General features: G+C 42.5%; 1 protein-coding gene across 1 annotated transcript in view; it reads left to right on the forward strand.

Moving 5' to 3' along the window:
* LOC135363533 (uncharacterized) overlaps positions 1-20,409 on the forward strand; it is a 217,677-nt gene that overhangs the window by 192,399 nt on the left and 4,869 nt on the right. Inside the window, exons 54-68 of the mRNA XM_064584015.1 lie at positions 644-819; positions 2,206-2,367; positions 3,881-3,990; positions 4,522-4,711; positions 6,361-6,472; positions 7,733-7,908; positions 9,296-9,457; positions 10,966-11,075; positions 11,606-11,795; positions 13,446-13,557; positions 14,019-14,194; positions 15,581-15,742; positions 17,257-17,366; positions 17,897-18,086; positions 19,734-19,845. Of these exons, the coding sequence (XP_064440085.1) occupies positions 644-819; positions 2,206-2,367; positions 3,881-3,990; positions 4,522-4,711; positions 6,361-6,472; positions 7,733-7,908; positions 9,296-9,457; positions 10,966-11,075; positions 11,606-11,795; positions 13,446-13,557; positions 14,019-14,194; positions 15,581-15,742; positions 17,257-17,366; positions 17,897-18,086; positions 19,734-19,845 (2,250 nt within the window). The remainder of the gene's footprint in view (positions 1-643; positions 820-2,205; positions 2,368-3,880; positions 3,991-4,521; positions 4,712-6,360; positions 6,473-7,732; positions 7,909-9,295; positions 9,458-10,965; positions 11,076-11,605; positions 11,796-13,445; positions 13,558-14,018; positions 14,195-15,580; positions 15,743-17,256; positions 17,367-17,896; positions 18,087-19,733; positions 19,846-20,409) is intronic.

A 20,409-nucleotide genomic window follows, 5' to 3' on the forward strand; every position in this document is an offset into this window, starting at 1 on the left:
CATTTACCGGCTATATTACCTTGGCCAGTTATTCCAGCTCAGCATCAGTTTATTCATCTCTAAAATGTGGATAAAAGTAATGTCTAAATCTTAGAATTGTGGTAAAGACTAAATAAGATGATGGATGGAATCCAAAAAAAAGCCATTAATAGGACTAGGAGAAGTGCCCTTGAGACTAGAGCTAGTACGATTTGAGCCTAGCTAATCACAGCTACCTGGCAGCAGTCCACCTTAGAAGGTAGACTTTCGATTCAGAACCTGGAGACACGTATCATCAATCCCTCCATATTTCTGACATTTCTTGGTTTTATGATGCTTACCACATTGCTTTGAGGAAATCCTTAGGAAAATACAAGTTATCAGGAATTAAGATGAGCCTGGGGCACATGGGTAGCTCAGTCATTAAGCGTCTGCCTTCAGCTCAGGTCATGATCCCGGGGTCCTGGGATCGAACCCCGCATCGAGCTCTCTGCTCCGAGGGAAGCCTACTTCTCCCTCTCCCCCTCCCCCTGCTTGTGTTCCCTCTCTCGCTGTCTCTCTCCCTCTGTCAAAATATAAATAAAATCTGAAAAAAAAAAGGAAAAAGAAGTTTCAGCATATTAAACAACTACTACTACTACTAGTACTCTCTCTTCTTCCTTAGACTCCGATTGCAAGACTGTGACAAGCCGTTCTTTCAGAGACAGGGCCTTTTGGTGGGGCTTCAGCACTTGCCAGCACAACCGGTGCACAGCCCCACCTTCCGCAAAGCCAGGACAGCTCTTTGGAGTTTCCCTCATGGATGTGTGTGATAAAGACCACCTGCCCTTCCCAATTCTGGTAGGTCATCTCCTTTTGGTCTTCTGTAGCCCTCCTGAGAGGGGAAACTCTGAAAGGCCAAGCGTCCTCATCCAAATCTATCCCCAAATGGAGAAGTCATTACATAGTCCCTGGCTTTGGCAGAGAAGCTCTGTTACTGTTATTTCAACGAACAGAATCTGACTTAGGTCCAGCAGAGTCATGAGGCAAATACAACAGGAAAAGACATTCTTGTCCATTCCACTTGTGTCTTGTTTCCACAAAGACCCACCGAGGCCTGTTCAGATCAGTCAAAATGGACTCTGTGTCTGTGAGTCTCTGAGAGTCCACCTCATCTGCACACTCTCCCTTCATTGCGTTGCTGAACTCACATGAGTCTCAAGTCTCCTTCAGCGGAGTCTACTCAGTCTAACAATTGTAAACATCTGACACGAGCATAGACTCATCCTCTGGCAAATAGGAATCTGTTAATCCTAACAGAGTATGTCAAATGAAAGCCACAGAGTTTGGCCTGTGTTATCTCAAACCGCTGTAGTGAATTGTCAGTGTGGACATTCACTGAGTATTCGGTATCTCTGCAAGCACTGTACGGTATGTAGGGAACGTTCTGCTAGCTATGAAGAAATGTATCATATTAGGTACTTTGTTACCTGCTAGCTAGTACCCCAGTTCCTTGCATCACAGCAAATTTAGGGGCTAGCTAGGATTATCATCCTCCGCACTGCCAAACCGAATCAGAAAAGCCTCAGTACAGGATGTATGTGCCCCAGCTCACACAATAGATAAGTGGCATAATAGACTTCAGATCCATTGGATTCCCTGAGTCCAGCCCTTATTAAGACTCTACACAGCAGAGAGAGGACATGAAGATAGAGCAAAAGACAATGAAAGAGTCATGAGAAGGGAGGGTAATCAGAGAAAGAGAAGAGAGTTTCTGAGCCTGACTTTAAAAGAGGGATGGAAATAGAACAAGTAGGAATGGAGTATACAGTCACTTAAAGAGAAATAAACAAATGGGAAATGAGTATTCCCTAAATAGCCTTCCAGACTTGGGGAAGAGCATCTATGTAAGGGAATAATGAGAAAAGAATGGTAAAGTAGGAAACAGACGGTGATTCCGCAAAGGCCTTGAAGCGGAGAAGTTTGATTTAAAAGTGGAAACTCAATGGAAAGGAAAATCTGATTAAAAGAAGTATTTAAAATGTTTCAGTGTATGACTGTAAAATGGATATTTGGGTAGAAAGTATATAGAGACACTGAAAAAAAAAAACAATCTAAATTGACTTTAGTCCTTCCCACTCTAAAACAGTGTACCATTACATTCCCCTCCGCTTTCAAAACGGAGGCAAGCTTGTGCTCTGCGTTTGTGTATATGAGATGCCATATACGTTTCTTTTCTTCCTACAGGTTATGCTTTCCTTTATTAATCAAAAAGGGCCCCTCACAGAAGGCATATTCAGAAACTCAGCCAATATAAAATCCTGCCATGTCCTAAAGGAGAAACTAAATTCTGGGGTCAAAGTGAACCCGTACAGCGAATCTGTTCATGTGGTCGCATCCGTCTTAAAGGTAGGGAAGGTTCTACCATCATCCACACACAAGTAACTGAACCTATGATTGGTGTCCTTCATCATGACTGCTCAAGAACCATAACGGGCATAATAGTTTAAGAACCTGACAAGCTGAAAAACGCTTGACAAAATAAAAATTTAAGGAAGCTACTAGAGGAGTTAAAAGCCCCATGTGTTAGAAATACTTTCTGTTTTCACTACACACCGCCCTCCCCACCTTGACTCCTGAAGACTCCATGCAAAATACTAATACTGAAATGACTACCAGTCATGATAATAAATTTCAAAATACACACCAATACATACAGACTGTTTACTCATGCAAACATCCTCACCACCCTCCTAATGAAGGCAAACTTTCCAAAAGAAATAGAACAGGGAAATAATTTAATCCATCCACCTTGGCACTTATGAACAGCTCTGAACAAACCTATGTTAACGTAGTAATGACTACAGTCTTAGAATCTCAGTCACATTTGGTCTTCCCTTGTCCCCCGTTAATGTTCGAAGATGTGATAAATAGCAAGGTCCAGAAATGACTTAGGTAACCACTCCTACGTGGGGCCATAGTGATATCCCGTAGTAATACACATATAGGCATCAGGAGACAGGAGAGAAGAATGATGATACACGAGGTAGCAAGATGAGTGTTGCCCTCTGTAAGGTGCACACATGGAATCGATTTTCTAGCAAGAGTTAGGAGGTTCTTTCCTGATTCCGTGTTATAAGCACTGACTAGGAAGAGGGTGAGCACTTGTGGGGAGAGTGCTTAGACATTTCTAAAGTTTTCTCTTCCTGAAGTTGACGGATCTTGGTGGAGAATCAGACTCTGCAACCTTGGCCTTGATAATATCATGGCAAACTAACTGGACATTTGTCCTAAACTAGAAATGAATCTATCCTCAGGACCACAGTGAGTCTGCCATTAGACTCTCAACTTTTAGACAGTTAAGAAAAGGAAGAATGAAGCAATTGTGAGAGTAGCTTTCTTTTAGGGAGCACACATACCCCGAGTGAGAAGACCTAGTTCTTTCCTAATATGTTTGCAAGAGCCCACCTGTTCGTGTTTTGATTCTTTCAGGCCTTTTCTTGCTAGAATGAAGAGCTAGCACTGTGTCTAAAACAAGCAACATGGGTATGTGTATTTCTGTCCAAGAAGCTAATAGGATTTAGGATGGTCTATAGCCAGACCCTGTCAGTTTGTGGTACTTTGCAAAAAAAGCACACACAAAAAATAAGTTCCAGATGATAGAAGGGAGCTTTATCTTCATTTCCACCACAGCCTAAGCTCTGCTTTTATGCCTCTAAGTTTTAGCGGGAGAAAATCCAAGCACCTGCTCCTGCGTGTGCAAGTCAATGGAGAATCAGAGCCGAGCTCCGTGTGGGTCGCAGTTTGGGTATCTTTGAAGGAAGTGGGGGCTGAACTGAATTTTTTAACTACATATTTTCTCTGGAATATTTCCACTACATATTTTCTATTATATATATATATTTTTTTTTATCTCCCTAAGGATTTTCTTAGAAATATCAAAGGAAGCATATTTTTATCTGATCTCTATGACAAATGGCTCGGTGTTATTGATCAAGGCAACAAAGAGGAGAAGATAACTGCAGCCCAGAGGTAATGATGCACTAATTACACTACTCTGATCACATCTCCAAAATACAGCCAACATACTATCAGGAAAACATTGGCTTACGTTTTGCAGCTTTGCACACTATAATCATGACCAACGCCAAAGAGTTTCAATTCTTCACGCCCATGGGGCCCAGCTTCAGAATAGAGGCATGCTTTAGGGCTATTATTGTTCTTCTCCTGATCTTATTAATGTGGACTCCTTGGCCGTTTGACCCCTTCTGGATCCATGCAACTTGTAGACGAAATTCCCTGGTTCAAGACACATGCAAGAGCATCAACTGCCAGGGCTATGACCTTAAAAGTCTGTCAAACATTTAACTAATCAGAGAAGTGTTTATCTGGCTCAGGAACTGAATTCAGTGCACCAATTTTGTCTACATTCATGCCTGGAACTCTGCTACAGCGGGTTGTGTGCTAGATATACAAGGATATACCCTTTTCCCTGTCTCAGTTTTGCCAGCCTCCTAAGTGGAATCACTTGCCTAATTTAAAAGTGTGTTTTTCTGACCTTAGGCTTTTAGCCCAGCTGCCAAGAGCAAATGTTGTTCTCTTGCGATACCTTTTTGGAGTGCTATACAACATTGAGCAACATTCCTCATCCAATCAGATGACAGCTTATAATTTATCCGTTTGTATAGCCCCAAGCGTTCTTTACCCACCTGATTCCAACAGCTTGCAATTGGAAGACAACTTGATAAAAAAGGTAATGAGAGCTCTCATTTTTGTCCCCCAGGGGGTAGAATCCCTACTTTGAACCGGACATGTGCAGTAGTAACTCTGACAGAAGGAACTTTTTGAAGTGCACATTTTCATTAGGCCCCTGTGGAGTGGCAGATTTCTTTATCCTACTCTGTTGGGGTCTGGGAAGGGGTGTTGTTAAACGGAAAACTCAGAGCGGTCGAGTCACTTCTTCCCGCTCCAGGAGACTAAATCTAGACTGACTAAACGGGAGAGAGAAGAGTCGTGTGATACGATAGAAAAGAACCTGGGCTTTGGTGCTTCACTAGTCAAGGTTCAACTCTCAGTCTAATCCCTGAGGGACTCATAACCTTGGGCAAAGCCATGGTTTCCTCACTACACAATGGGGACAACAGCCAGCTCCTCTGGTCATCACTGGCACATCCTGGGTGGCTTGGGCAATATGAGCACCCATGGCTGCAAACACATTGGCCTTCCTCTGCCAATTATGGCTCATCTAGAAAAGTACTCGGCTACTATTTCACCTCTGCTACGTCTTATGGAAACTAGCAAGAGATTCCAGAATATCCCAATAAGATGACAGGTCTTCCCCAAACTCACACAGAGAGAGCCAGCATGAGGCAAAGCAAGGCATGAGAAGGGACTGGAGTTAGACAGACAGATATGTTTTCTCTCCACCTGTGTGGGTTTTCCTTCACAACCCCACCAAAATCTCTGCTTCCCAACTTTAAGATGCTTCTTCATTTAAGAAATGGTTTTCTTAAGTTTTTGTTCATACTTTATAAAGTTTCATAAGATGGTATACATCAGTTACATCTCAATGAAACTGGAAACAAAATTTAAAAGCAAAAAATAAGTAAACTTTAATAAGGTAGGCTACTTTGAAAATTATCCTTGTTTTATTTATTTTTTGATACGTATTTATTTGAGAGAGGGAAAGAGAGAGCGTGAGCGGGGCAGGGGCAGAAGAAGAGGGAGAGGGAGAGGGAGAAGCCCAAGCCCATTCCCCGCTGAGCACGGAGCCCAAAGTTGGCTCCATGTGGGGCTGGATCTCACCACCATGAGATTGTGATCTGCGCTGAAATCAAGAGTCAGACGCCCAACTGAGGTGCCCCGAAATTTATCCTAGGCTTAAAGACGTAACCACTGATCCCAAAATGTTAGCTCTTAAACTAGGCCACGCATTATAACTTAGCCCACGGATGAGCAGTATTTTAAAATGTGTACCCAAAGTACACGGGAAAGTATCACTCTTTCTAAGTTATTTCTGAGAGAACTCTGGTTTCTATGTGTTTTGGGGGTTTTTTTGTTTTCTTTTTTTAACTTTTATTTATTAACTTGACTGTGAGAGACACAGCGAGAGAGGGAACACAAGCAGGGGGAGTGGGAGAAGGAGAAGCAGGCTTCCCGCTCTGCAGGGAGCCCGATGTATGGCTGATCCTAGCACCCTGGGATTATGACCTGAGCCAAACGCAGACGCTTAACCGACTGAGCCACCCAGGCGCCCCTGGTTTCTACATAGTTTTATCAACTCTGAATTTTTCTGAGAAATCCTTCACATTTTTTCTTAGATCCAAGGTCTGTATCCAAAATGTGATTTATAACTATGCCCTATGGAAAAGAGCACCCCATTCCTGTCTTTTTGTGTTACAGATTTGTCTTGTACAATTTCTTATTGAAAATTGCCTCAGAATATTTGGAGAAGACATCACTTCCCTCTTGGGAGAGAACTCAATGAGTCGTGGTAACAGCGAGAAGGCTGCAGGTACCGGGAGTAATTTAATTGACTTTAGTGAGAAGCAGACAGCAAGGTTGCCAGGGGTCATGGGAGATGCTTAGACAGAGCTGTTCTGGAGCCCAGAGCATCGCCAGGGCAAGGATTTCCATGTGCTCCTTCTTCCGAAGGCTGCCTCACAGGTCAACGGAGGTTCCACACTGTTGTGAGACCAAAGGATAAGATGAGGTCTCTGACTTCAAGAAGTTTCTAGTGTAGATCATAAGGGCATTAGGACTCATCATGGTATGCTACAGTGTTTGGGAATTTTTTCTAACAAAATTCTAACAAAATTCTAAGTGGGTGCTATATATATATATATACCTCATACATATATATGTAGTTATATATATATATATATAATTAGATACTTATACTATATAAATATATAATCATAATATATATATTTATGTATATAAGATGTGCTTTGGTTGAAGCCAAAGCAAGGGGCCTTTCTTCCCCTCCCTCGTCTTTGGCTCAGGGGCTCTTGAGGCACCACAGGATTCCAGTGCCCTTTGAAACGGGTTGAAAAGAACTGGCATCATTGAGAAAAAAGGACTTGACTTGATGTCATACTACCTCTCCAGAGTGTAATTTCCTGTGCCCCCATTTACCAGCTATATTATCTTGGCCAGTTATTCCAGCTCAGCATCAGTTTATTCATCTCTAAAATGTGGATATAAATAATGTCTAAATCTTAGAATTGTGGTAAACACTAAATAAGATGATGGATGGAATCCAAAAAAAAGCCATTAATATGACTAGGAGAAGTGCCCCTGAGACTAGAGCTAGTATGATTTGAGCCTAGCTAATCACAGCTACCTGTCAGCAGTCCACCTTAGAAGGTCGACTTTCGATTCAGAACCTGGAGACACGTATCATCAATCCCTCCATATTTCTGACATTTCTTGGTTTTATGATGCTTACCACATTGCTTTGAGGAAATCTTTAGAAAATACAAGTCATCAGGAACTAAGATGAGCCTGGGGCACATGAGTGGCTCAGTCGTTAAGCATCCGGTTTCAGCTCAGGTCATGATCCTGGGGTCCTTGGATCAAACCCCGCATCAGGCTCCCTGCTCCGAGGGAAGCCTGCTTCTCTCTCTCCCCTTCCCCCTACTTGTGTTCCCTCTCTCGCTGTCTCTCTCTCTCTGTCAAAATATAAATAAAATCTGGGAAAAAAAAGAAAAGAAAAAAGAAGGTTCAGCGTATTAAACTACAACTACTACTACTAATCTCACTTCTTCCTTAGATTACGGCCAGAAGACTGTGACACACCGTTCTTTCAGAGCCAGGGCCTTTTGTCGGGGTTGCAGCACTTGCCAGCACTACCAGTGCATAGCCCCACCTTCCGCAAAGCCAGGGCAGCTCTTTGGAGTTTCCCTCATGGATATGTGTTATAAAGACAAGCTACCCTTCCCAATTCTGGTAGGTCATCTCATTTTGGTCTTCTATAGCCCTCCTGAGGAGGGGAAACTCTGAGAGGCCACGTGTCCTCATCCAAATCTATCCCCAAATGGAGATGTCATTAGACAGCCCCTGGCTTTGGCTGAGAAGCTCTGTTACTATTATTTCAAGGTACAGAATCTGACTTAGGTCCAGCAGAATCATGAGGCACATACAACAGGAAAAGTCATTCTTCTCCATTCCACTTGTATCTTGTTTCCACAAAGACCCACCGAGACCTGTTCAGATCAGTCAAAATGGACTCTGTGTATGTGAGTCTCTGAGAGTCCACCTCATCTGCACACTCTCCCTTCATTGCCTTGCTGAACTGACATGAGTCTCAAGTCTCCTTCAGCGGAGTCTACTCAGTCTAACAACTGCAAACATCTGACACGAGCATAGACTCATCCTCTGGCAAATAGGAATCTGTTAATCCTAACAGAGTATGTCAAATGAAAGCCACAGAGTTTGGCCTGTGTTATCTGAAACTGCTGTAGTGAATTGTCAGTGTGGACATTCACTGAGTATTCGGTGTCTGTGCAAGCACTGTACGAGATGTAGGGAACGTTCTGCTAGCTATGAAGAAATGTACCATCTTAGCTAGCATGTTACCTGCTAGTTACAACCCCAGGTCCGTGCATCACAGCAAATTTAGGGGCTAGCTAGGATTATCATCCTTCACACTGCCTAACCGAATCAGAAAAGCCTCAGTACAGGATGTATGTGCCCCAGCTCACACAATAGATAAGTAGCATAATAGACTTCAGATCCGTTGGATTCCCTGAGTCCAGCCCTTATTAAGTTTCTACACAGCAGGGAGAGGACATGAAGATACAGCAAAAGACAATGAAAGACTCATGAGAAGGGAGGGTAATCAGAGAAGGAGAAGAGAGTTTCTGAGCCTGACTTTAAAAGAGGGAAGGAAATAGAACAAGTAGGAATGGAGTATACAGTCACTTAAAGAGAAATAAACAAATGGGAAATGAGTATTTCCTAAATAGACTTCCATACTTGGGGAAGAGCATCTATGTAGGGAATAATGAGAAAAAAATGCTAAAGTAGGAAACAGATGCTGATTCCCCAAAGCCCTTGAAGCGCAGAAGTTTGATTTAAAAGTGGAAACTCAATGGAAAGGAAAATCTGATTAAAAGAAGTGTTTAAAATGTTTCAGTGTATGACTGTAAAATGGATATTTAGGTCTAAACTATATAGAAAGACACTGAAAAAAAAAAAAATCTAAAATGACTTTAGTCCTTCCCACTCTAAAACAGTGTACCATTACATTCCCCTCCTCTTTCAAAATGGTGGCAAGCTTGTGCTCTGCGTTTGTGGATATGAGATGCCATATACTTTTCTTTTCTTCCTACAGGATATGCTTTCCTTTATTAATCAAAAAGGGCCACTCACAGAAGGCGTCTTCAGCAAATCAGCCAATATAAAATCCTGCTATGTCCTAAAGGAGAAACTAAATTCTGGAGTCAAACTGAACCCGAACAGCGAATCTGTTCATGTGGTCGCATCCGTCTTTAAGGTAGGGAAGGTTCTAGCATTATCCACACACGAATAACTGAAACTATGATTGGTGTCCTTCATCATGACTACTCAAGAACCATAACGGGCATAATGGATTAAGACCCTGACAAGCTGAAAAACGCTTGACAAAATCAAAATTTAAGGAAGCTACTTTAGAAGTTAAAAGCCCCATGTGTTAGAAATACTTTCTGTTTTCACTACACACCGCCCTCCCCACCTTGACTCCTGAAGACTCCATGCAAAATACTAATACTGAAATGACTCCTAGTCATGATAATAAATTTCAAAATTCGCACCAATACATACACACTGTTTACGCATGCAAACATCCTCACCACCCTCCTAATGAAGGCAAACTTTCCAAAAGAAATAGAACAGGGAAATAATTTAATCCATCCACCTTGGCACTTATGAACAGCTCTGAACAACACTATGTTAACGTAGTAATGACTAGAGTCTTAGAATCTCAGTCACATTTGGTCTTCCCTTGTCCCCCGTTAATGTTCGAAGATGTGATAAATAGCAAAGTCCAGAAATGACTTAGGTAACCACTCCTACACTGGGGCCATAGTGATATCCAGTAGTAATATACATAGAGGCATCAGGAGACAGGAGAAGAATGATGATACACTAGGTAGCGAGATGAGTGTTGCCCTCTGTAAGGTGCACACATGGAATCGATTTTCTAGCAAGAGTTCGGAGGTTCTTCCCTGATTCCGTGTTATAAGCACCGACTAGGAAGAGGTTGAGCACTTGTGGGGAGAGTGCTTAGACATTTCTAAAGTTTTCTCTTCCTGAAGTTGACGGATCTTGGTGGAGAATCAGACTCTGCAACCTTGGCCTTGATAATATCATGGCAAACTAACTGGACAATTGGCCTAAACTAGAAATGGATCTATCCTCAGGACCACAGTGAGTCTGCCATTAGACTCTCGACTTTTAGACAGTTAAGAAAAGGAAGAATGAAGCAATTGTGAGAGTAGCTTTATTCCAGGGAGCACACATACCCCGAGTGAGAAGACTTAGTTCTTTCCTAATATGTGTGCAAGAGCCCACCTGTTTGTGTTTTGATTGTTTCAGGCCTTTTCTTGCTTGAATGAAGAGCTAGCACTGTGTCTAAAACAAGCAACATGGGTATGTGTATTTCTGACCAAGAAGCTAATAGGATTTAGGATGGTCTATAGCCAGACGCTGTCAGTTTGTGGTACTTTGCAAAAAAAGCACTCACAAAAAATAAGTTCCAGATGATAGTAGGGACCTTTATCTTCATTTCCACCACAGGCTAAGCTCTGCTTTTATGCCTCTAAGTTTTAGCGGGAGAAAATCCAAGCACCTGCTCCTGCGTGTGCAAGTCAATGGAGAGTCAGAGCCGAGCTCCGTGTGGGTCGCAGTTTGGGTATCTGTGAAGGAAGTGGGGGCTGAACTGAATTTTTTAACTACATATTTTCTCTGGAATATTTCCAATACATATTTTCTATTATATATATATTTTTTTATGTCCCTAAGGATTTTCTTAGAAATATCAAAGGAAGCATATTTTTATCTGATCTCTATGACAAATGGCTCGGTGTTATTGATCAAGGCAACAAAGAGGAGAAGATAACTGCAGCCCAGAGGTAATGATGCAATAATTACTCTACTCTGGTCACATCTCCAAAATACACCCAACATACTATCAGGAAAACATTGGCTTACGTTTTGCAGCTTTGCGCACTATAATCATGACCAACGCCAAAGAGTTTCCATTCTTTATGCCCACGGGGCCCAGCTTCAGAATAGAGGCATGCTTTAGGGCTATTATTGTTCTTCTCTGATCTTATTAATGTGGACTCCTTGGCCGTTTGACCCCTTCTGGATCCATGCAACTTGTAGACGAAATTCCCTGGTTCAAGACACATGCAAGAGCATCAACTGCCAGGGCTATGACCTTAAAAGTCTGTCAAACATTTAACTAACCAGAGAAGTGTTTATCTGGCTCAGGAACTGAATTCAGTGCACCAATTTTGTCTACATTCATGCCTGGAACTCTGCTACAGCGGGTTGTGTGCTAGATATACAAGGATGTATCCTTTTCCCTGTCTCTGTTTTTCCAACCTCCTAAGTAGAATCACTTGCCTAATTTAAAAGTGTGTTTTTCTGACCTTAGGCTTTTAGCCCAGCTGCCAAGAGCAAATGTTGTTCTCTTGCGATACCTTTTTGGAGTGCTATACAACATCGAGCAACATTCCTCATCCAATCAGATGACAGCTTATAATTTATCCATTTGTATAGCCCCAAGCGTTCTTTACCCACCTGATTCCGACAGCATGGAATTGGAAGACAACTTGATAAAAAAGGTAATGAGAGCTCTCATTTTTGTCCCCCAGGGGGTACAATCCCTACTTTGACCCGGACATGTGCAGTAGTAACTCTGACAGATGGAACTTTGTGAAGTGCACATTTTCATTAGGCCCCTGTGGAGTGGCAGAGTTCTTTATGCTACTCTGGCAGGGTCTGGGAAGGGGTGTCATTAAATGGGAAACTCGGAGCAGTCGAGTCACTTCTTCCCCCTCCAGGAGACTAAACACTAGACTGACTAAACGAGAGAGAGAAGAGTCATGTGATACGATAGAAAAGAACCTGGGCTTTGGAGCTTCACTAGTCAAGGTTCAACTCTCAGCCTAATCCCTGAGGGACTCGTAACCTTGGGCAAAGCCATGGTTTCCTCACTACACAATTGCGACAACAGCCAGCTCCTCCGGTCATCACTGGCACATCCTGGGTGGCTTGGGCAATATGAGCCCCCATGGCTGCAAACACACTGGCCTTCCTCTGCCAATTGTGGCTCATCTAGAAAAGTACTCGGCTACTATTTCACCTCTGCTATGTCAACAGAAACCAGCAAGAGATTCCAGAATATCCTAATAAGATGACAGGTCTTCCCCAAGCTCACCCAGAGAGAGCCAGCATGAGGCAGCGCAAGGCGTGAGAAGGGACTGAAGTTAGACAGACAGATACGTTTTCTCTCCAGCTGTGTGGGTTTTCCCTCACAACCCCACCAAATTCTCTGCTTCCCAACTTTAAGATACTTCTTCATTTAAGAAATGGTTTTCTTAAGTTTTTGTTCATACTTTATTAAGTTTCATAAGATGGTATACATCAGTTACAGCTCAATAAAACTGGAAACAAAATTTAAAAGCAAAAAATAAGTAAACTTTAATAAGGTAGGCTACTTTGAAAATTATCCTAGTTTTATTTATTTTTTGATACGTATTTATTTGAGAGAGGGAAAGAGAGAGCGTGAGCGGGGCAGGGGCAGAAGAAGAGGGAGAGGGAGAGGGAGAAGCCCAAGCCAATTCCCCGCTGAGCACGGAGCCCAAAGTTGGCTCAATGTGGGGCTGGATCTCACCACCATGAGATTGTGATCTGCGCCGAAATCAAGAGTCAGACGCCCAACTGAGGGGCCCCGAAATTTATCCTAGGCTTAAAGACGTAACCACTGATCCCAAAATGTTAGCTCTTAAACTAGGCCACGCATCATAACTTTAGCCCACGGATGAGCAGTATTTTAAAATGTGTACCCAAAGTACACGGGAAAGTATCACTCTTTCTAAGTTTTTTCTGAGAGAACTCTGGTTTCTATGTGTTTTTGGGGGTTTTTTGGTTTTTTTTTTAAACTTTTATTTATTTACTTGACTGAGAGGGACACAGCGAGAGAGGGAACATAAGCAGGCGGAGTGGGAGAGGGAGAAGCAGGCTTCCCGCTGAGCAGGGAGCCCGATGTAGGGCTGATCCCAGCACCCTGGGATTATGACCTGAGCCGAACGCAGACGCTTAACCGACTGAGCCACCCAGGCGCCCCTGGTTTCTACATATTTTTATCAACTCTAAATTTTTCTGAGAAGTCCTTCACATTTTTTCTTAGATCCAAGGTCTGTATCCAAAATGTGATTTATAACTATGCCCTATGGAAAAGAGCACACCATTCTTGTCTTTTTGTGTTACAGATTTGTCTTGTACAATTTCTCATTGAAAATTGCCTCAGGATATTTGGAGAAGACATCACTTCCCTCTTGGGCGAGAACTCAATGAGTCGTGGTAACAGCGAGAAGGCTGCAGGTACCGGGAGTAATTTAATTCGCTTTAGTGAGAAGCAGACAGCAAGGTTGCCAGGGGTCATGGGAGATGCTTAGACAGAGCTGTTCTGGAGCCCAGAGCATCGCCAGGGCAAGGATTTCCATGTGCTCCTTCTCCCGAAGGCTGGCTCACAGGTCAAGGGAGGTTCCACACTGTTGTGAGACCAAAGAAAGGATAAGATGAGGTGTCTGACTTCAAGAAGTTTCTAGTGTAGATCATAAGGGCATTAGGACTCATCATGGTATGCTACAGTGTTTGGGAATTTTTTCTAACAAGCCTAGTTCTCCCTGTCCCCCTCCCCCTTCTTGTGTTCCCTCTCTTGCTGTCTCTCTCCCTCTGTCAAAATATAAATTAAATCTGTAAAAAAAAAAAAAAAAAGGAAAAAGAAGTTTCAGCGTATTAAACAACAACTACTACTACTAGTACTCTCTCTTCTTCCTTAGACTCCAGCCGGAAGACTGTGACAAGCCATTCTTTCAGTGACAGGGCCTTTTGGTGGGGCTCCAGAACTTGCCAGCACAACCAGTGCACAGCCCCACCTTCCGCAAAGCCAGGACAGCTCTTTGGAGTTTCCCTCATGGATGTGTGTGATAAAGACAACTTGCCCTTTCCAATTCTGGTAGGTCATCTCCTTTTGGTCTTTTAAAGCCCTCCTGAGGAGGGGAAACTCTGAAAGGCCAAGTGTCCTCATCCAAATCTATCCCTAAATGGAGAAGTCATTACATAGTCCCTGGCTTTGGCAGAGAAGCTCTGTTACTGTTATTTCAAGGAACAGAATCTTAGTTCCAGCAGACTCATGAGGCAAATACAAAAGGAAAAGACATTCTTGTCCATTCCACTTGTGTCTTGTTTCCACAAAGACCCACCGAGGCCTGTTCAGATCAGTCAAAATGGACTCTGTGTCTGTGAGTCTCTGAGAGTCCACCTCATCTTCACACTCTCCCTTCATTGCCTTCCTGCACTCACATGAGTCTCAAGTCTCCTTCAGCGGAGTCTACTCTGTCTAACAACTGCAAACATCTGACACGAGCATAGACTCATCCTCTGGCAAATAGGATTCTGTTAATCCTAACAGAGTATATCAAATGAAAGCCACAGAGTTTGGCCTGTGTTATCTGGAACTGCTGTAGTGAATTGTCAGTGTGGACATTCACTGAGTATTCGGTGTCTCTGCAAGCACTGTACGGTATGTAGGGAACGTTCTGCTAGACATGAAGAAATGTATCATCTTAGCTAGCATGTTACCTGCTAGCTACTACCCCAGGTCCTTGCATCACAGCAAATTTAGGGGCTAGCTAGGATTATCATCCTCCGCACTGCCTAAATGAATCAGAAAAGCCTCAGTACAGGATGTATGTGCCCCAGCTCACACAATAGATAAGTAGTATAATAGACTTCAGATCCGTTGGATTCCCTGAGTCCAGCCCTTATTAAGATTCTACACAGCAGGGAGAAGTCATGAAGATACAGCAAAAGACAATGAAAGACTCATGAGAAGTGAGGGTAATCAGAGAAGGAGAAGAGAGTTTCTGAGCCTGACTTTAAAAGAGGGAAGGAAATAGAACAAGTGGGAAAGGAGTATACAGTCACTTAAAGAGAAATAAACAAATGGGAAATGAGTATTTCCTAAATAGACTTCCATACTTGGGGAAGAGCATCTATGTAGGGAATAATGAGAAAAAAATGCTAAAGTAGGAAACAGATGCTGATTCCCCAAAGGCCTTGAAGTGGAGAAGTTTAATTTAAAAGTGGAAACTCAATGGAAAGGAAAATCTGATTAAAAGAAGTGTTTAAAATGTTTCAGTGTATGACTGTAAAATGGATATTTCGGTTGAAAGTATATAGAAAAACACTGAAAAAAAAAAAAACAATCTAAATTGACTTTAGTCCTTCCAGCTCAAAAACAGTGTACCATCACATTCCCGTGCTCTTTCAAAATGGAGGCAAGCTTGTGCTCTGCGTTTGTGGATAAGAGATGCCGTATACTTTTCTTTTCTTCCTACAGGATATGCTTTCCTTTATTAATCAAAAAGGGCCACTCACAGAAGGCGTCTTCAGCAAATCAGCCAATATAAAATCATGCAGAGTCCTAAAGGAAAAACTAAATTCTGGGGTCAAAGTGAACCCGTACAGCGAATCTGTTCATGTGGTCGCATCCGTCTTCAAGGTAGGGAAGGTTCTAGCATTATCCACATATGAGTAACTGAAGCTATGAATGGTGTCCTTCATCATGACTGCTTAAGAATCGTATTGGGCTTAATAGATTAAGAACCAAACAAGCTGAAAAACGCTTGACAAAATCAAAATTTAAGGAAGCTACTTTAGGAGTTAAAAGCCCCATATGTTAGAAATACTTTCTGTTTTCACTACACACCGCCCTCCCCACCTTCACTCCTGAAGACTCCATGCAAAATACTAATACTGAAATGACTACTAGTCATGATAATAAATTTCAAAATACACACTGACACAAACACACTGTTTAACGAAGCAGACATCCTCACCACCCTCCTAATGAAGGCAAACTTTCCAAAAGAAATAGAGCAGGGAAAAAATTTAATCCATCCACCTTGGCACTAATTAACAGCTCTGAACAACCCTATGTTAATGTAGTAATGACTACAGTCTTAGAATCTCAGTCACATTTGGTCTTCCCTTGTCCCCCGTTAATGTTCGAAGATGTGATAAATAGCAAAGTCCAGAAATGACTTAGGTAACCACTCCTACACTGGGGTGATAGTGATATCCACTAGTAATATACATTTAGGCATTAGGAGACAGGAGAAGAATGATGATACACTAGGTAGCAAGATGAGCGTTGCCCTCTGTAAGGTGCACACATAGAATTGATTTTCTAGCAAGAGTTAGGAGGTTCCTTCCTCATTCTGTGTTATCAGCATCGACTAGGAAGAGGGTGAGCACTTGTGGGTATGGTGCTTAGACGTTTCTAAAGTTTTCTCTTCCTGAAGTTGACGGATCTTGGTGGAGAATCAGACTCTGCAACCTTGGCCTTGATAATATCATGGCAAACTAACTGGACAATTGGCCTAAACTAGAAATGAATCTATCCTCAGGACCACAGTGAGTCTGCCATTAGGCTCTCAACTTTTAGACAGTTAAGAAAAGGAAGAATGAAGCAATTGTGAGAGTAGCTTTCTTCCAGGGAGCACACATACCCTGAGTGAGAAGACCTAGTTCTTTCCTAATATGTGTGCAAGAGCCCACCTGTTTGTGTTTTGATTGTTTCAGGCCTTTTCTTGCTAGAATGAAGAGCTAGCACTGTGTCTAAAACAAGCAACATGGGTATGTGTATTTCTGGCCAAGAAGCTAATAGGATTTAGGATGGTCTATAGCCAGACGCTGTCAGTTTGTGGTACTTTGCAAAAAAAGCACTCACAAAAAATAAGTTCCAGATGATAGAAGGGAGCTTTATCTTCATTTCCACCACAGCGTAAGCTCTGCTTTTATGCCTCTAAGTTTTAGTGGGAGAAAATCCAAGCACCTGCTCCTGCGTGTGCAAGTCAATGGAGAGTCAGAGCCGAGCTCCGTGTGGGTCGCAGTTTGGGTATCTGTGAAGGAAGTGGGGGCTGAACTGAATTTTTAAACTACATATTTTCTCTGGAATATTTCCAATAAATATTTTGTATAATATATATACATATTTTTTTTTATCTCCATAAGAACTTTCTTAGAAATATCCAAGGAAGTATATTTTTGTCTGATCTCTATGACAAATGGCTCGGTGTTATTGATCAAGGCAACAAAGAGGAGAAGATAACTGCAGCCCAGAGGTAATGATGCAATAATTACTCTACTCTTGTCACATCTCCAAAATACAGCCAACATACTATCAGGAAAACATTGGCTTACGTTTTGCAGCTTTGCCCACTAAAATCATGACCAACGCCAAAGAATTTCAATTCTTCACACCCATGAGTTCCAGCTTCAGAATAGAGGCACGCTTTAGAGCTATGATTGTTCTTCTCCTGATCTTATTAATGTGGACTCATTGGCCATTTTACACCTTCTGGATCCATGAACTGGTAGACGAAATCCACTGGTCCAAGACAGATGGTAGAGCACTGCCTACCAGGGCTATGACCTTAAAAGTCTGTCAGACATTTAACTAACCAGAGAAGTGTTTATCTGGCTCAGGAACTGAATTCAGTGCACCAATTTTGTCTACATTCATGCCTGGAACTCTGCTACAGCGGGTTGTGTGCTAGATATACAAGGATGTATCCTGTTCCCTGTCTCTGTTTTTCCAACCTCCTAAGTGGAATCACTTGCCTAATTTAAAAGTGTGTTTTTCTGACCTTAGGCTTTTAGCCCAGCTGCCAAGAGCAAATGTTGTTCTCTTGCGATACCTTTTTGGAGTGCTATACAACATCGAGCAACATTCCTCATCCAATCAGATGACAGCTTATAATTTATCCGTTTGTATAGCCCCAAGCGTTCTTTACCCACCTGATTCCGACAGCATGGAATTGGAAGACAACTTGATAAAAAAGGTAATGAGAGCTCTCATTTTTGTCCCCCAGGGGGTAGAATCCCTACTTTGAACCGGACATGTGCAGTAGTAACTCTGACGGATGGAACTTTGTGAAGTGCACATTTTCATTAGGCCCCTGTGGAGTGGCAGAGTTCTTTATCCTACTCTGGCGGGGTTTGCGAAGGGTTGTTGTTAAACGGGAATCACGGAGCAGTCGAGTCACTTCTTCCCCCTCCAGGAGACTAAACACTAGACTGACTAACCGAGAGAGAGAAGAGTCATGTGATACGATAGAAAAGAACCTGGGCTTTGGAGCTTCACTAGTCAAGGTTCAACTCTCAGCCTAATCCCTGAGGGACTCTTAACCTTGGGCAAAGCCATGGTTTCCTCACTACACAATGGCGACAACAGCCAGCTCCTCTGGTCATCACTGGCACATCCTGGGTGGCTTGGGCAATATGAGCACCCATGGCTGCAAACACATTGGCCTTCTTCTGCCAATTGTGGCTCATCTAGAAAAGTACTCGGCTACTATTTCACCTCTGCTACGTCTTATGGAAACTAGCAAGAGATTCCAGAATATCCTAATAAGATGACAGGTCTTCCCCAAGCTCACACAGAGAGAGCCAGTATGAGGCAAAGCAATGCGTGAGAAGGGACTGAAGTTAGACAGACAGATACGTTTTCTCTTCAGCTGTCTGGGTTTTCCTTCACAACCCCACCAAAATCTCTGCTTCCCAACTTTAAGATACTTCTTCATTTAAGAAATGGTTTTCTTAAGTTTTTGTTCATACTTTATAAAGTTTCATAAGATGGTATACATCAGTTACAACTCAATAAAACTGGAAACAAAATTTAAAAGCAAAAAATAAGTAAACTTTAATAAGGTAGGCTACTTTGAAAATTATCCTAGTTTTATTTATTTTTTGATACGTATTTATTTGAGAGAGAGAAAGAGAGAGCGTGAGCGGTGCAGGGGCAGAAGAAGAGGGAGAGGGAGAGGGAGAAGCCCAAGCCGATTCCCTGCTGAGCACAGAGCTCAAAGTTGGCTCCATGTGGGGCTGGATCTCACCACCATGAGATTGTGATCTGAGCCGAAATCAAGAGTCAGACGCTCAACTGAGGGGCCCCGAAATTTATCCTAGGCTTAAAGACGTTACCACTGATCCCAAAATGTTAGCTATTAAACTAGGCCACGCATTATAACTTTAGCGCACGGATGAGCAGTATTTTAAAATGTGTACCCAAAGTACACGGGAAAGTATCACTCTTTCTAAGTTATTTCTGAGAGAACTCTGGTTTCTATGTGTTTTTGTTTTTTTGGTTTTTTCTTAAGCTTTTATTTATGTACTTGACAGAGAGAGACACAGCGAGAGAGGGAACACAAGCTGGGGGAGTGGGAGAGGGAGAAGCAGGCTTCCCGCTGAGCAGGGAGCCTGATGTAAGGCTGATCCCAGCACCCTGGTATCATGACCTGAGCCAAAGGCAGATGCTTTACTGACGGAGCCACCCAGGTGCCCCTGGTTTCTACGTATTTTTATCAAGTCTGAATTTTACTGGGAAGTCCTTCACATTTTTTCTTAGATCCAAGGTGTATATACAAAATGTGATTTATAACTATGCCCTATGGAAAAGAGCACACCATTTTTGTCTTTTTGTGTTATAGATTTGTCTTGTACAATTTCTCATTGAAAATTGCCTCAGGATATTTGGAGAAGACATCACTTCCCTCTTCGGGGAGAACTCAATGAGTCGTGGTAACAGCGAGAAGGCTGCAGGTACTGGGAGTAATTTAATTGGCTTTAGTGAGAAGCAGACAGCAAGGTTGCCAGGGGTCATGGGAGATGCTTAGACAGAGCTGTTCTGGAGCCCAGAGCATCGCCACGGCAAGGATTTCCATGTGCTCCTTCTCCCGAAGGCTGGCTCACAGGTCAAGGGAGGTTCCACACTGTTGTAGACCAAAGAAAGGATAAGATGAGGTCTCTGACTTCAAGAAGTTTCTAGTGTAGATCATAAGGGCATTAGGACTCATCATGGTATGCTACAGTGTTTGGGAATTTCTCTATCAAAATTTGAATTGGTGCCATATATATATGTCATATCATACATATATGTTTAGTTTTATATAATATATAATTAGAAATTTAGAATATCTAATTATTAAACACAATATATATACTTATGTATATTAGATGTGCTCTGGTTGAAGCCAGAGCAAGTGGCCTTTCTTCCCCTCCCTCCTCTTTTGGCTCAGAGTCTCTTGAGGCACCACAGGATTCCAGTGCCCTTTGAACTGGGTTGAAAAGAACTGGCATCAGTTCTTTCTCTCTAAAATTGTTGGT

Source organism: Mirounga angustirostris, unplaced genomic scaffold, assembly GCF_029215605.1.
Source record: "Mirounga angustirostris isolate CCGP_5_RB_7025 unplaced genomic scaffold, mMirAng1.0.hap1 SCAF_2, whole genome shotgun sequence".
In the NCBI taxonomy this organism is placed as follows: Eukaryota; Metazoa; Chordata; class Mammalia; order Carnivora; family Phocidae; genus Mirounga; species Mirounga angustirostris.